We start from the raw sequence: 15978 nt of genomic DNA, 5'->3' as shown, positions 1-15978 counted from the left end.
ACCGTCTCCGTGTCAAACATCCTGTGACTTCGAGGTAAGATTTCATTGAAAAAGTACTCAAACGTCAAATTTCCATTCCAATCCAGCGTTCAGTTAAACACAAATACATGTAAATTGCAACACACATACGCACTCACCACACGCATGCACATCGCAAACACGGGAAACCGTCCTTAAATGACCTTAGCTGCTAAAAGGACGTTAAACAAATAAAATCAAACCAAACGTACAAAGGCATGCCTTTGTTTATACATTGATATTATTTTCGCAGTGTTATCATGTTTCCAGCACATTGACATGATAGGCCTTTGTGACCCTCTTTGTCCTGGTTTGACTTTTAATGTTTGTGGGTCATGAATATTAGATAAGATTTCCATGTACAGTGAGGGAATAATGACCACTATGAATCCTATTGTATTGATATTCGTCTACATTACAGGTGAGCTATTCGATGAAGAATTGACACGGAAGTCGACATATATATATGAATTCTGTCAAAATGAATGAAGGAATGATGATATACATGTTTTGTTTCGTACTGGTATCGTTAAGCAAAAAATACTGTCGTGCCACGTGTTAACCTTCTGGTTATTACTGTTATTGAAGATTGACCAATATATATTCACCTTTTTATATATTTCGTTTCTTGGTGTTGTTTCGTTTTCGCACATTTTAATTTGCCCTTTTCTGGCTCTAATTACCCGTATATTGTTGGTAGGTCGTTGGGAATATATAAAACTAGCATATAAAGCCCTCATGATAATTTACCCTCATTTTAATCTATAATAAAGGTTGGATTTAAAAACAATTTTTGTTCCAAATCTTTTGCTGATCAGACCCTGTATACAAATAATATGTCAAGGCCTTTTACTAATGAAACTCCATTAAGGAAATTAAATATATGTCAGTGTTTCCACTAATGAGAGAAATGGTTGACAGCCATTCACAGAGCAGAGGCTGACTGTTATTATTACAGCTATATCAATTAACACATTAGAACTGCTTTCGTCTTTCTAGTCATGTTTAGTCGCAACAAGCGGAATGATTTAGTTCCTTGGTGCGCTACTGAGTATGTCTGAAAACTTGTATCAGTTAGTTATACCACGCTTAACCATCCGTGATACTGTAAGGGGTCAAAAGGGCCGAAAAATGGCGAGTAGAATTGGCATAAAACGAAAAAGGATATGTTTGTATACTCGTGTATGAAATGACAAAGGTCGGGTGTGGTAAATCAACCTTTGATACAGACCAACAGCTTAAGTTTGATTTGGTTTATTTTGTTTAACGTCCTATAAACAGCTAAGGTCAATACTGGTTGAGTAATTAGTTCACCTGATCCAAAGGACCAAGGTGATCTCATGCCATGCCGTCGCGTCCATCGTCCGTCCGTCAACAATTTACTTCTTCTTAACCTCTGATCGGAATTGGACTAAATTCGGTCAGAATCAACACTATGGGATGCGGAATCAAAATTGTACAAATGGAAAATGGAGGGGCTGACCCGGGGGTCAAAATGGGTAAATTCATCTATATTCATTTAAACGGCTTCTTCTCTGAAACGGAGCAATGGCTATCGCTCATACTTGCCTGATAACATCAGTATGGGGTGGACGTTTTTGTCATATTTAAAATAAATATATATTTCCAGGCGAGAGATACATGCCCTCTATGCCTCTTGTTTGATTACTCGTCTTAGATAATGAATATAAGCTGTGGTAATTTCAGCCTCCCTCGGACACACTCTCCATCTGCACAAGGCAGTCACTTCCGGTCACATAACTTCCACTGACGAGAATTCGACACCGAACCCAGACATCCTTTGTCCGTACATTTTGTCATTGAACTGTCAAACACAGGTCAACGAACATTATGAAGTTTGCGGTTCGGATGGTGTCACATATACGAACAAGTAAGTAAGCGATTTTGAGAGAATTTGTCAGCTTGTGTTGGAAATTAGTGTACCTACGTTACACACGCCTTGTTACATGTAATAGGAACCGAGTATCGACCTTATAATTACGCTTTTTATCAACTGTTTACAACTACATATAATTATCACGGTTGATTTTACAAATTAAAGGAAAAAATATCATATTTTTGTTTGGTTTGTATCGTATAACGTCCTATCAACAACTACGGTCATTTAAGGACTGCCTCCTCTGTTGGTATATGCACGCGTGTAGTGATCATTGTGTGCAGAAGGCACCCGTCAGTATATGCTTTTTTCATGGTGCATGGAAAATAGGCTACGAAACCTTGTTCCTTTTGAGTTTCATGTTATTGGTTCAGTAACGTGTCCCAATAAAGTTTCCTACATCTACATTTGTGTATGATGTTTTATTTAATTCCTGTTTTGCTCAACGCTTATTTGCCCTAAATGGCCTGTTATTGAGAGTATAGTATTGATAACTACTTAGCTACAATATATTTGAGTTATTGTGAAGTTTTGCTTTCAAATGTATACAAAAGCTATTTTATTGTTTGCTTTCCCACCATGCGCGGTAAGGTTATGGATTGGTTTTATGGTTGGTTTGGTTGGTTTTAGGGTTTTAACGTCCACTGAACAATCTTGGTCATACGAGAATGGGTGTCAAGGGAACGCACGTAGATGGAATTAACGCACGGAAAGACAGCATGCAGTCAGGAAAGGAAGGATTGTTGATCCGAAGTGTTGCAATATAGGCAGAAAATCGATTTTGATATATTCAATGTCCCCTAAATAGAGTACATTATATACACGGAAGAAAATGTCCGATTCTTCAGGTGGTTCACCTGTAGTCTTCTATTAGACAGGGCTTTATTCTAGGGCTCCCTAATGCCTCCTGAACAAAAGACATGAGAAACCAACTTCGACCCTGCGGGCGGGGGGCATAATTAGTCGCCATACAGTAAGATACAGAAGGAATACTATTTCCCCGCTACTGCACGGGTTCAATGTACTAATTTTTCGATCTGAATATACTTGCAAAAACATCAGATCTGGTTCATAAAAAGTTTAGTCAGTGGTGTTATTCTAGATAAGAACAATGTTCTAGGAACACGGATGGTCTTAAACTAAGCATAAATAATGTTGAACCGGCATGGATAATGTCGATTCTCCCTCTCATCAGAATCGGTTAATCCGGGCAAAAAGGTAAAAACCGAACGGATGTGAAAAGGTTATGTGATACTCAATTATCGTTATCCTAGGAATTCTACGAAAACTTTCTATCTGTTCATTATTTTCATCAAACAAACCTTCCAACAATCAGTACATACAAAGATGAGGTATTCGGGATTTGGCCTCATATATTTTTATATTTGTGATTTCAGCATTAGAAGTCCTCCAAAACACGGTTACGCACTCACAACACGCATGCATATAGCACGCACGGGGGGCCGTCCTTAAATGACCTTAGCTGTTGATACGATGTTAAACAAATAAAACCAAACCAATTTATTCAATTTCAAGTAAAAAATGAGAACACTTCTAATTTGTTTCAACAATTTGGACCGAGTCAGTTGTAATATATAGAGATGAGGCTCGTTGTGGTGTTATTACTATTTGGCCTCGTGAACATGATAATCTGAATACATATGAACGCATTTTTATTAAACACCATATTCGACTTTTTTGCAAATAAGATCTCGGACGAGTTCACCAAAGGGACCAATGTAATAGTAACTTACAGACTAATTGTCCTTTCATTTTGTTAGTTTTCATTGGGCCAAGTGAAACATGCCTTTAAACCGACACATTTCCTTACGAGCAATTTGATCAAAATTTAAAAGCGTTAAAAGAGAGGCTAAACAGAAAAAAGTGTCACAAAATCTGAATATTGATTTGAACTTCATCTTAAATGTATTAAGCATATTATTCAGCTTACTCTACCTCTCTTATGTGATGAAACATATAATGAAATGTAAACATTTTGACATAAAAATGTAACCATATAATTAATTTGCATTTCGGCATGTAAAAAGATATATAAAAGGAACTATATGTTTGCAATAACGGTCAACTTCAAAGTTCCATCTGAACATTCTATCAAAGATCATAGCATCATGAGATGAGTATATTAAAAAGTGGTAAATCGCATCAGGTGATAAATATTTCCTTATGTTAAAATTATGTATGTATTTTATAGCTGTCACTTTCTCCAGACGTCTTGTGTAACCACCACTTTAGAACTAGCACGTCAGGGTGCATGTCACTTCTTCACTACCGCTGACGTCGCAGATGTGGTCAACAGTATACCCGATTCAATTTCCACCACAAAAGGAACCACAGCGAAGACCTTGACGGTTGGTACGAGTACCGCGTTATCCTCGGCAGTTCATTCAGATATGACCACAACAACGGATACAACAATGACATCAATGGCCACAAACGTCGGGAAAACGACCGAAACAATCAAGATACCCACTACTGAACCATTTATTACCACTCGGCCCTCGGTGACAATAATGTCAAATGTACAAATAATCAAGTCAGTTTTCTGTGACAATAAAGATAACATCACATGCGATCGCTTCCTCCACTTCCAATGTGGATCTAACGGACAGGTTTACCCAAACCAGTGAGTATAGCAAAATGTCTTTTCAGAGATTACAGAAACAAGAGAGATAAAAGAAAAGCACGCGCGCACACACACAAATATGCCTTATAATCACAATTCCCTCAAGGTACAATACACGCCTGTCCCTCAGCAAGGAAGTGCAGACAGTCGATTTTTAGCCCACCATCATCAGATGGTCCGTCCGTAAACAATTCTTGTTATCGCTATTTCTCAGAAAGCACTGAAGGGATCTTGCTCAAATTCCATATGTAGGTTCCCCTTGGTGCCTAGTTATGTATATTGCATTTTGAGACCAAACGGAAAACAACATGGCCGACAGGCAGCCATCTTGGATTTTGACAATTGAAGTTTGTTATCGCTATTTCTCAGAAAGTACTGAAGGGATCTTTCTCAAATTTCATATGAAGGTTCTCCATGGTCCCTTGTTATGCATATTGCATTTTGAGACCAATTAGAAAACAACATGTCCGACAGGCAGCCATCTTGGATTTTGACAATTGAAGTTTGTTATCGCTATTTCTCAGAAAGCACCGAAGGGATCTTGCTCAAATTTCATATTTAAGTTCCCCTTGGTGCCTAGTTATGCATATTGCATTTTGAGACAAATAGGAAAACAAAATGGCCGACAGGCAGCCATCTCAGAAAGTACTGAAGGGATCTTTCTCAAATTCCATATGTAGGTTCCCCTTGGTCCCTAGTTAAGCATATATTTTATTTTGGGATCAGTTGGAAAATAGCATGGCCGACAGACAGCCATGTTGGATTTTGACAATTGAAGTTTGTTATCGCTATTTCTCAGAAAGTACTCAAGGGATCTTTCTCACATTTCATATGTAGGTTCCCCTTGGTGCCTCGTATTGCATTTTGGGACCAATCTGTCCTGAAAACAACCTGGCGAACAAACAGCCATTATCGCTAAATCTCAAATTTCAGATAAAGCTAGATTTCCCTTGTTTGAAAAGTACTGGAGGGATGTTTCTCAATTTGCACAGATTAGTAAAAGGAAGGGAAAAATAGAGAGAAGATCAATCTGACATGGAACCTATAAAGATCATTCAATGGTGGGCGCCAAGATCCCTCTGGGATCTCTTGTTTTCTTATTATATCTTTTGTTTCAATAAATGAAATCAATTTTTTTAAACATAATTTAACATTGTCACATGCACTAGAATCGTAATATATGTCGCAACAGCATGGTTATTTTCCAGGTGTTATTATTTGTGTGACTTGTAATTGTTCACTGCTGCATCTTACCACATAGTTACTCTATAGATAAGATTGTCGGCATCAATAGCAAATTATTAATGGCTTTGAGAAACAACATGTCATGACAAACATTTTGGTAAAATACATAACTAGCTTTGTGCATATTTGTAAATACATTTTTTGATAAAGTATATCGACGACACCTGAAAATAATATGCCGTAAGACTGTAGGCCAATACAATCCGAAATGGTTTATAACGTGCATTGTACTGGGACTGAACGCTTCAATATATAAGAATGCATGAGGATAGTGTAAGAAAATGCTACAATTTTATTCGTGAATCATCAATAGCATCTAACCGAATCGCACATTGTTTTTTAACACTTCTTTCAGTCTACAACAGTCCGTTTTCTTGCAGATGTGAATTTTACAAGGCTACTTGCGGTGATGCGAACTTAGTGGTGGTGGATCCGTCCAGATGTGTGCCATAACTCATTGATAGGATCGATTGGTACCTTGTGTCTATTTAATAAAAAGTAGATTTTACATCCGAATGCATAATTTGTATATGTTGTATATCTTTAAGTATGTTGTTGGCCGAGGTATGAAGATGTTTCATGAACATTTTCAAGTAAAGATTATTCCATCCTTAAATAACCTTAGCACTGTTGATAGGACGTAGAACAGGAAAACCTGGGTTGACAGCTCCATTACTGATTCCGAGATCAATATCGAGGGTTACGCTCTCCTACATAGAGACAAAACCCGTGCGGACGAGTCAAAGTGGATTCTTTCACCCCAGTAGATGCGATTAGCAATGATCCAACGAATTTCTTTTTGTCGAACTTATAGATCAATGCAATCCAATAAAACATGTATAACGGTCCGTTGCATGCGATGCCCTCAGACTGGTCCTCACGCTTGTATGGCACATCGTAACACGGGCAAGAAAAACTTCGACCCTGTTGCCCTAAAAAATTAGTTAGTAATTGTTTAAAATGTGATGATTTCAATCAGCTGGTGGAAGTGATCATGCCTCTTCTGTGGCGCGATCTGCTTGGTTATTACCAGGTATACCTAAGTAACAAGCAGAATATATTATGACACTTTGCAGTTGTATTTTTCGTATATTGAGATATTGCCCACATGGCCGTTAACAAGACTGTAAGCAATGCAATGTCAAAGTAGAATCATAGAGTAAAATCAAATCCGGTCAAACTAATGCTAATGCACTTGTGAACAAAACGACACGATTATTGTAACACAATATGACCTTATTGTGTCCCCCTGAAACATGCATTTTTGGCATGTTTTGTTGAAATTTACAAACGGCTTAACAATCAACATGTCAACAGCAAGGTTCATTGTTAGCCACGGTACATACTAAAATTGATCAAGTTACTTCTGTTTTACACAATAGTCGGGATTTATAGGCTTAAAATATCGATATCGTTGAATTTTCTATTTAGACGACCGTAAATGAATATATAGTTTACTATATATATTAGTCCGAGTCGGAGTTTCCCTCGGTCTAACTATATATAAAAATGAAAATAGTTAATTCGATACGTCATGTCATTCATTATAAACTTCCACTGTGTAATGTGTACATATATTTGTTTAGAAATGTATCGTTCTCGCAACAGTCATGGGTCATGAAGATGGTTGCATCAGACATCTTTGCCATGTTTTCTGAAATTTACAAACAGCTTAACAACGAACATGTCTATAGACGAAACAGCAGAAAAGATTAAGCAGATATTGCAGAAAGGAAAACACGAAAAGGAAAATAAAAGACAAAGGTTCTAAGTGCTGTAATGAGGACGGCAAATAAAATTTGGCATTCATGAAATTGGATAACGCCTTTAAATAGATCCAACACGTTATTTCTACAAAGCGCCATTTACAATAATATATATGGCATTATTTCTCTGCCTATGAAATTCAATATATTAGCATGCATTGTGCCACTTCTGTGACATCTTCACATCAACGTCTAATTGTATATTACATATTGTGGACGTGGGTAGGTGTATTTGGTTTGGTTTATTTTGTTTAACGTCCTATTAACAGCTATGGTCATTTAAGGACGGCCTCCTGTGCGTGCGACATGCATGCGTGTGGTGAGTGCGTATGTTCGTGTTAAGTATCCTTGTGATAGGCCGGAACTTTTGCCGATTTATAGTGCTATCTCACTGAAGCATAATGCCGAAGACACCCAGCAGGACACCCCACCCGGTCACATTATACTGAAAACGGGAGAACCAGTCGTCCCACTCCAAATATGCCGAGCGCGAAGCAGGAGTAGCAACTACTACTCTGGTATGTCTCGGCTAGGGGACAGAACCCAAAGCCTTCCTCACAGCGGCGAACGCTCAACAACTAAAGGCCAAAAGTGAGGCATTGTCAAGGCAGACATTATGAAGAAGAAAGTTGTTAAGAAGAGAAAAGATAAGATCCCGAGTTTAGTCGCCTCTTACGATCATGCAATAAGGGCAGGCAGCAGGTACAATTCATATGCCCTACCTGCAGGGTTTTTAGGTGTAATTACTATACATTTTATATTAATGATTAATTCTACCTTATGCCTTGATGACTGTTTGTAGATTTTTTTTCTTTCTCAAGTACGCTGTATATGTACATATATTTTAATATCATTTTGTTTATCAGACAAAAATATTTTTAAATTCAATGTATTGTTACTTCACTAATATCTTTTAATTTAACCATGAAATCATAGTACCTAATCAAGAATCAGAAGTTTTGTATCTTCTCATTCATGTTCTGTAAGAGACGTATACTATCTACACAACAAGTTATGTACATGTACCTTAATGTATAATTGGTACCCTCAGGACATCACAGTCTCCTTGTGATAGGCCGGAACTTTTGCCGATTTATAGTGCTACCTCACTGAAGCATACTGCCGAAGACACCCAGCAGCACACCCCACCCGGTCACATTATACTGACAACGGGCGAACCAGTCGTCCCACTCCTACTACATTTATGCTGAGCGCTAAGCAAGGAGCAGCAACTACCATTTTTAAAGACAATGGTATGTCTCGGCTAGGGGACAGAACCCAAAGCCTTCCTCACAGGGGCGAACGCTCAACTAAAGGCCAAAAGTGAGGCATTGTCAAGGGAGACACTAGGAAGAAGAAAGTTGTGCAGAAAGAAGAGAAAAGATAAGATCCCAAATTTAGTCGCCTCTTACGATCATGCAATGGGGCAGCAGGTACAATTCTTACGCCCTACCTGCAGGGTTCATGACTATGGATAAATAAATAAATAATTGTGTTCAGCTGTAAAATTACAGCATGAGGTGGAAGCTGGTAGGATGTTGGGGCCCCTTTAAAAGCAAACCAATTTCAAATCTTAGGGTTTCACCAGTAGGTTTTGTCCCCCCCCCCCCCCCCCCCCCCCCCCCCCCCCCCCCCCCCCCCCCCAAAAATGGGGGTTGGAGGCTTATTCAAAACTTGACAAGGTTCTGGAGTTGTCATTGATATTAAAAGATTTGGTTAAAAATCGAAGATCCAATTAAAAGACCTACAAAGTTTGTTAGGAATGTTAGCTTTCGTGTCAAACGTACGCCAGGCACGATAGCATTTTCTAGGAGATTGTATCGGTGGCTAGCTGGAGCTTCAAGTCTACTCGTTTGACTGAAGAAAGCAAAGAGGACATTGGGGTTTAGCTAGAGTTCTTTCAGAATTTTAATGGTACATTACTTTCTTTGATCGGGACTGGATCTCTTGCACTGAATAAGAGCTGTTCACTGATAGTGCAGGTAACATTGAATTAGGTTGTTGTGCTAATTTTGGAAAGCATTGGTTTGGATCAAGTGGCCAATAACTTGGGTTATTTAATCGAACAACATTTGTTTATTTGTTTTTGAACAGTATAATTAAGTTTCCCAAACGAAGTGGGGGGACTAATTTATTTGATGGTGATTTGAGTTACCTCCCTTGTACCAGTCACTAACACCGTTGACCTTTTGTTTTGCATCCGGAAGTGACCTTTCGGTTTCATATTGACGCGATGTAAAAGAAACCCTCCCACCCTTTCCCAAAAGTTAGAATAGTTTTCTGTGCTGGTTTGCTCTTTGTTCCAGACTCATTGGATCGTTGCTGACCATGTAGATGGTCATTTATGCTGATTAAGACGCATCTTTTGGAGACTGTACCTATCTTCATGTGGGGTTCTATCAGGATGGACAAAATGTTAAGCGCTCAATCAATTTCTAGATATTCAATTTGGTCTGTATACATTTGTGTCTGCTTCGCGTTATTTTTTTAAAAATTTGTTAACTGTATGGACTTTTGGATGTGTTACCAGCTTAGCAGCACTTACGGTTCTTTGGGACTCCATGTGACAGGACTTCGCTGACATCGGTGCAGTGAATAATTATATATTATATTTCATTCACATATAAGTTTAAATTAATTGGCATAATATGGGATGATCATTGGATTCTCCTTGTTCACCAAATGTCTTAAGAGCCTGTTTCCAAAATGGCCCCTTCTCTGATTCAAATTTCCTGTTGGTGGTGCATTGCCCATGCCGTTGTGGTCACAAATCTATAAAGTATAAAGATTTTGGTCACTTGGTTTGTTTTTTATGGCTCCTCAAAGTTCTACCTTTCAGAAGCTGTCTAAGTGTTGATAAAATGTGCATGTTATGTAAAATATTAATGAAAATCTAATCAAATGATGGTCACCGTAAAGAATACATTCATGGCATGATTGTGACAAAAAATCATGTTTCCATCGTGCCATTTGGCTGTTTTATGGAAGAAACAATCTCAAAAATGCCATTTTCGATGATAACATTTTAGACACAAAAACTGTGTTTTTTTTAGAGAATACACCCTTGTTTATTTTTAGAGAATACACCCTTTTATGGGCGTTGGATGCAAACCAATTTTTATCCTATTAAACAGTACGTTATATGCTATTGATGAGAGGAAAAATCATCAACATGTAAGTGGTGGAACATTTTCAAATCTTGGGTTGAATTAGCCTATGGTTGAATTGCCGATATTCGACATTCTTTAGATAATTAACTAAAACACGAGAGTATTTGCTCGGTATGTTGAGAATATGTACACAGATATGAAAAAAAGTGAGAAACACTTTATCATAAGAATAAATCCAAGATGGCTACTTCACAAGTCCCCGTGGTTGAAGACATTGGCTGACAAATAGACAGAACAACAAACAAAACTAGATTTGATCAAGATCAAAACACAGGATTTCCAACTAGAAAATGATTGCAGACATGTTATCATTCTGCCGGACGCTTTTGTACGTTTTACCTACGATTTCTCTTCGTTTTCTCTTCGCTTCCCTTCTTTAACCGATCAATTGACTTTCAACCCTCTCTGTGACCTTGAACTTCTAAGTTATTGAGAAGTCGTTTGAAGAGTACAGCCTATTTGACCCATGTGACCTTGAATGAAGGTCAAGGTGATTTCTTTGAACAAACTTGGTAGCCCTTCACCCCAGCATGCTTCAGGCCCAATATCACATCCCTGGACCTCTTGGTTATTGAGAAGTAGTCGTTTGAAGATTATAGCGTATTTGACCCATGTGACCTTGAATGAAGGTCAAGGTGATTTCTTTGAACAAACTTGGTACCCTTCACCTAAGCATGCTACAGGCCCAATATCTAATCCCTGGGCCTCTTGGTTATTGAGAAGAAGTCGTTTGAAGATTATAGCCTATTTGACACATGTGACCTTGAATGAGGTCAAGGTAATTTATTTGAACAAACTTGGTAGCCCTTCACCCCAGTTTGCTACAGGCCCAATATCAAGTCCATGGGCCTCTTGGTGTTTGAGAAGTTGTTTGAAGATTATAGCCTATTTTACCCCTGTGACCTTGAATTATAGTCAAGGTCATTCATTTGAACAAACTTGGTAGCCCTTCACCCCAGCATGGTACAGGCCCAATATCAAGTCTCTGGGCCTCTTGGATATTGAGAAGAAGTTGTTTAAATGAAAAAGTTGACGCCGGACGGACGACGGACGCCGCACCATGGCATAAACTCACTTGCCCTTCGGGCAGATGAGCTAATAAACCACACCAAACCAATATGTTGAATAAAGCTATGTTATAGTGTTAAGAATGTTAACTAACTAAATTAACGGTAACAAGACTGGATATCACTCGATCAATAAAATGTTTGAATTATGTAATTCAAATGCAATGTTTGGTTTATTTGGTTTGGTTTATTTTGTTTAACGTCCTATTAACAGCTAAGGTCATTTAAGGACGGCCTCCCGTGCGTGCGACATGCATGCGTGTGGTGAGTGCGTATGTGTGTTTTGGGAGGCTGCGGTACGTTCGTGTTAAGTCTCCTTGTGATAGGCCGGAACTTTTGCCGATTTATAGTGCTACCTCACTGAGGCATACTGCCGAAGACACCCAAATGCAATGTGCGTTAGTTTATATATACATGGATCTATAAATGTGTATGTATGCTCATGCATGCAAGAGGTTACATTTATGCTTGATTCACATAAATGTTATTTCTATATATATATATACTTGGTACATGCAATTTTTAACCTACGAACTACGTATAGAAATTGGTCAACGGAGTCGTACGCTGTCTGTTCCGCAGCACCAGAGGGATACCTGAACTGTCCGGTATTGTTCTCGTACTTATAAGGCAGGTAGACAGTGGATAGCCTCTCCAAATGTATACTCTCTTTTACTGGAGGTATGAATCCGCTGATACCAATTAACATTAAAGTTATACAACTAATATATTTTACAACAAAGGTACGCATGTTGACGTGTATCGAAGTCCAGTGTTACTGACAGCAGGAGTTTATTGAAATCATCTTATATCCATTTACTGACTTGGTCACATGTCAATCTCCAATGTTTTTTTATATGACCGTTGAAATAACTTGGCTTAATATAGAATATTCTGGGGGTTTCCATTCAGAATGCCGAAAGATGACGTACGAGTACAATTTAGTATAACCACTTTTTGACCTATATGTAGTCAATGTTTAGTCATGCTTACTAACACTGACAGGCTTGAGCATATGTAACCCACTTCAAGCAATGCTGTTATTAAGTCACTTGTATTGTGGTAGTATATAACATAAAATAACTCACATAAATTATATTTATACGGCACAAAAATAGCAACATGACGGATTATTTTCAAGCGTAAATTCGATACATAAACGTATAGCCTACGAAAACGGGCTTACTAGAAATCTTAGTGTGCCAGAATTGCAATCCTTCCCTGCAGGTAGGGCGTAAGAATTGTACCTGCTGCCCCCATTGCATGATCGTAAGAGGCGACTAAATTTGGGATCTTATTTTTTCTCTTCTTTCTGAACAACTTTCTTCTTACTAATCTCTCCCTTGACAATGCCTCACTTTTGGCCTTTAGTTGAGCGTTCGCCCCTGTGAGGAAGGCTTTGGGTTCTGTCCCCTAGCCGAGACATACCAGAGTCTTTAAAAATGGTAGTTGCTACTCCTGCTTAGCGCTCAGCATATTTGGAGTGGGACGACTTGTTCGCCCGTTGTCAGTATAATGTGACCGGGTGGGGTGTGCTGCTGGGTGTCTTCGGCAGTATGCTTCAGTGAGATAGCACTTTAAATCGGCAAAAGTTCCGGCCTATCACAAGGATACTTAACACGAACAGCCTCCCAAAACACACATACATGTACGCACGCACGGGAGGCCGCCCTTAAATGACCTTAGATGTTAATAGGACGTTAAACAAAATAAACCAAACCAAACCTTCTGAGGACAAGGGGCGTTACGGTCACAGAATATAATAAGGAGAGACTTAGGGAAATTGTCAAAGCTGTTGCAACACTAAATTTACACGTAAGCTTAGATCAAGATTTTCACAAGGTCAGTGTTCTTGAGGACATAAAGCGAAAAGTTAGAAAAGCCTAACCCTTTACAAGCATCCCCGTGTTTGGTTTGATCGATATTTTCAATTATATGATATGTAACAAGTCGGAATACGACGAAAGAAAAAAAAATTAAAGCCTACAAGTCTTTCGAAGACTAGAGGCTTTTTTTTACGACGGACATGTTCATATTTTAGAGTTTAACACCGTTTCAGAAGAAAGTTCAGTTTGCTAATTTAGAGCAGAGGGTAAGCCGACACAAAGAGATCAACTCAAATTCCACCGGTGGGATTCAGCTCTAACTTACCAGATATTATCCTTAGATGGTTCAGACAAAGTGTTGTGATTTATTGGATCGGTCAGAAATCCAAGATGGCCACCATGGCCAACAGTGCCACTATATACTTGCTAGAGAGAATACATACTACAATAATATAAGGGTTTTAATTTAGAGTCAGATGACCGTTAAGGCCCCTGGGCCTCTTGTTATTTTTCGGGTTGGTCTGAAATCCAAGATAGCCGCCATCTTGAAAAACACATTTTCAACTTCTTCTCCAGTTCCAATGGTGCTATTGAGCTGGAAATGGGTGAGGATTTGGTTTGGTTTGGTTTGGTTTATTTTATTTAACGTCCTATTAACAGCTTAGGTCATTTAAGGACGGCCTCCCGTGCGTGCGACATGTATGCGTGTGATGCAGACCTGCCAACTACTACTATTTTATAGTAATCTTTACTATTTTGTGGTGGTCGTTACTCTTTTTTCTCTCGAAATAGTAGCAAATTACTCTTTTTGATGCAATAGATTTGGCAAGAATTGTTAAGAATTACTCTTTTTTTTGCTCAAAAATGGGCCAAATTACTATTTTTGAATTTGAAAGGTTGGCAGGTCTGGTGATGAGTGCGTATGTGTGTTTTGGGAGGCTGCGGTATGTTTGTGTTAAGTCTCCTTATGATAGGCCGGATCTTTTGCCGATTTAGAGTGCTACCTCACTGAAGCATACTGCCGAAGACACCCAGCAGCACACCCCACCCGGTCACATTATACTGAGAACGGGCGAACCAGTCGTCCCACTCCTAATTTGCTGAGCGCTAAGCAGGAGCAGAAACTACCATTTTTAAAGACTCTGGTATGTCTCGTCCAGGGGACAGAACCCAAAGCCTTCCTCATAGCGGCGAACGCTCAACTAAAGGCCAAAAGTGAGGCATTGTCAAGGGAGACATTAGGAAGAAGAAAGTTGTTAAGAAAGAAGAGAAAAGATAAGATCCCAAGTTTAGTCGCCTCTTACGATCATGCAATGGGGGCAGCAGGTACAATTCTTACGCCCTACCTGCAGGGCAGATATACTGATAGTAATGGCCACGGTGTTTATTTTTTGCCAATTTAAAGGGGCGTCAATTACGGCCCACAATTCATGAGGCGTCAATAACGGCCTGCACAAGAAAGGGCGTAAATAACGGCCCACGAGTCAAGAGGCGTCAATAACGGCCTACACAAGACAGGGCGTCAATAACGGCCCATAGAGTACATAAATCAAAGGCGTCAATAACGGCCCAAAATGCATAAATACCAGTACAAGAAACAAATATGACAATGCAAGTTGACTGAAAGGGCCTGTTTCCAGTAATGTTAATTCTCCATAGGAGCCTGCCCCCGTATAATTTCTTATCTAGCTCAACTACAGTTTTTTTTCTTTTCCGAAGAATAATTTTACACCTTTCCGACACCCAGATTTCATAATGTCAGTGAAAATGTATTTTTATAAAGTTGTCATTTTGAGCATCAAAGACATAAGGTCGTAAATAGAAGGTTATCTCGAAATTGTAATTCGCAACATAGTATAAATTTCTTTTGATAAATATTTCCAAAACATCGTGTTTATTCATAAAACATAAAACAAAAATTTTCTCGGATGAAAATGCACTTGCAGAGACACAATTATGAAGAAAAATGCCATAAAATTGCAATTTTCTCCCGTTATATAGTTTTGGATGCAAATTTCCATCACAAAATCGGATAGAGCTTTACTTGTTTGATATGTGTACCAAAAATCAGCTAATTCCATGTGGTGGAACGTTCTCTCGTGCTCAACTAAAGGCCAAAAGTGAGGCAGTGTCAAGGGAGACGTTAGGAAGAAGGAAGTTGTTAAGAAAGAAGAGAAAAGATAAGACCCCAAATTAAGTCGCCTCCTACGATCATGCAATGGGGGCAGCAAGTACAATTCTTACGCCCTACCTGCAGGGCAGACAAATAAGATATTAGAAATAGCTACTTACACAATTCCAAATAAAAACATTATGAAAAAAGACCCACCATGAGAGCACAACGT

General features: G+C 38.8%; 1 protein-coding gene across 1 annotated transcript; it reads left to right on the top strand.

Moving 5' to 3' along the window:
- Positions 1-372: 372 nt before the first annotated feature.
- On the top strand, positions 373-6320 carry LOC117333740. The gene is made up of 4 exons (XM_033893163.1): positions 373-439; positions 1726-1909; positions 4128-4559; positions 6185-6320. Exons 1-4 carry the CDS (start codon positions 376-378, stop codon positions 6255-6257), a joined length of 753 nt encoding a protein of 250 aa, XP_033749054.1. The 5' UTR covers positions 373-375; the 3' UTR covers positions 6258-6320.
- Positions 6321-15978: the final 9658 nt, after the last annotated feature.

This window comes from Pecten maximus, chromosome 8, assembly GCF_902652985.1.
Source record: "Pecten maximus chromosome 8, xPecMax1.1, whole genome shotgun sequence".
NCBI classification, from domain to species: Eukaryota; Metazoa; Mollusca; class Bivalvia; order Pectinida; family Pectinidae; genus Pecten; species Pecten maximus.
The sequence above is the reverse complement of the archived record's forward strand: the minus strand, read 5'-3'. Positions and strand labels throughout refer to the sequence as shown.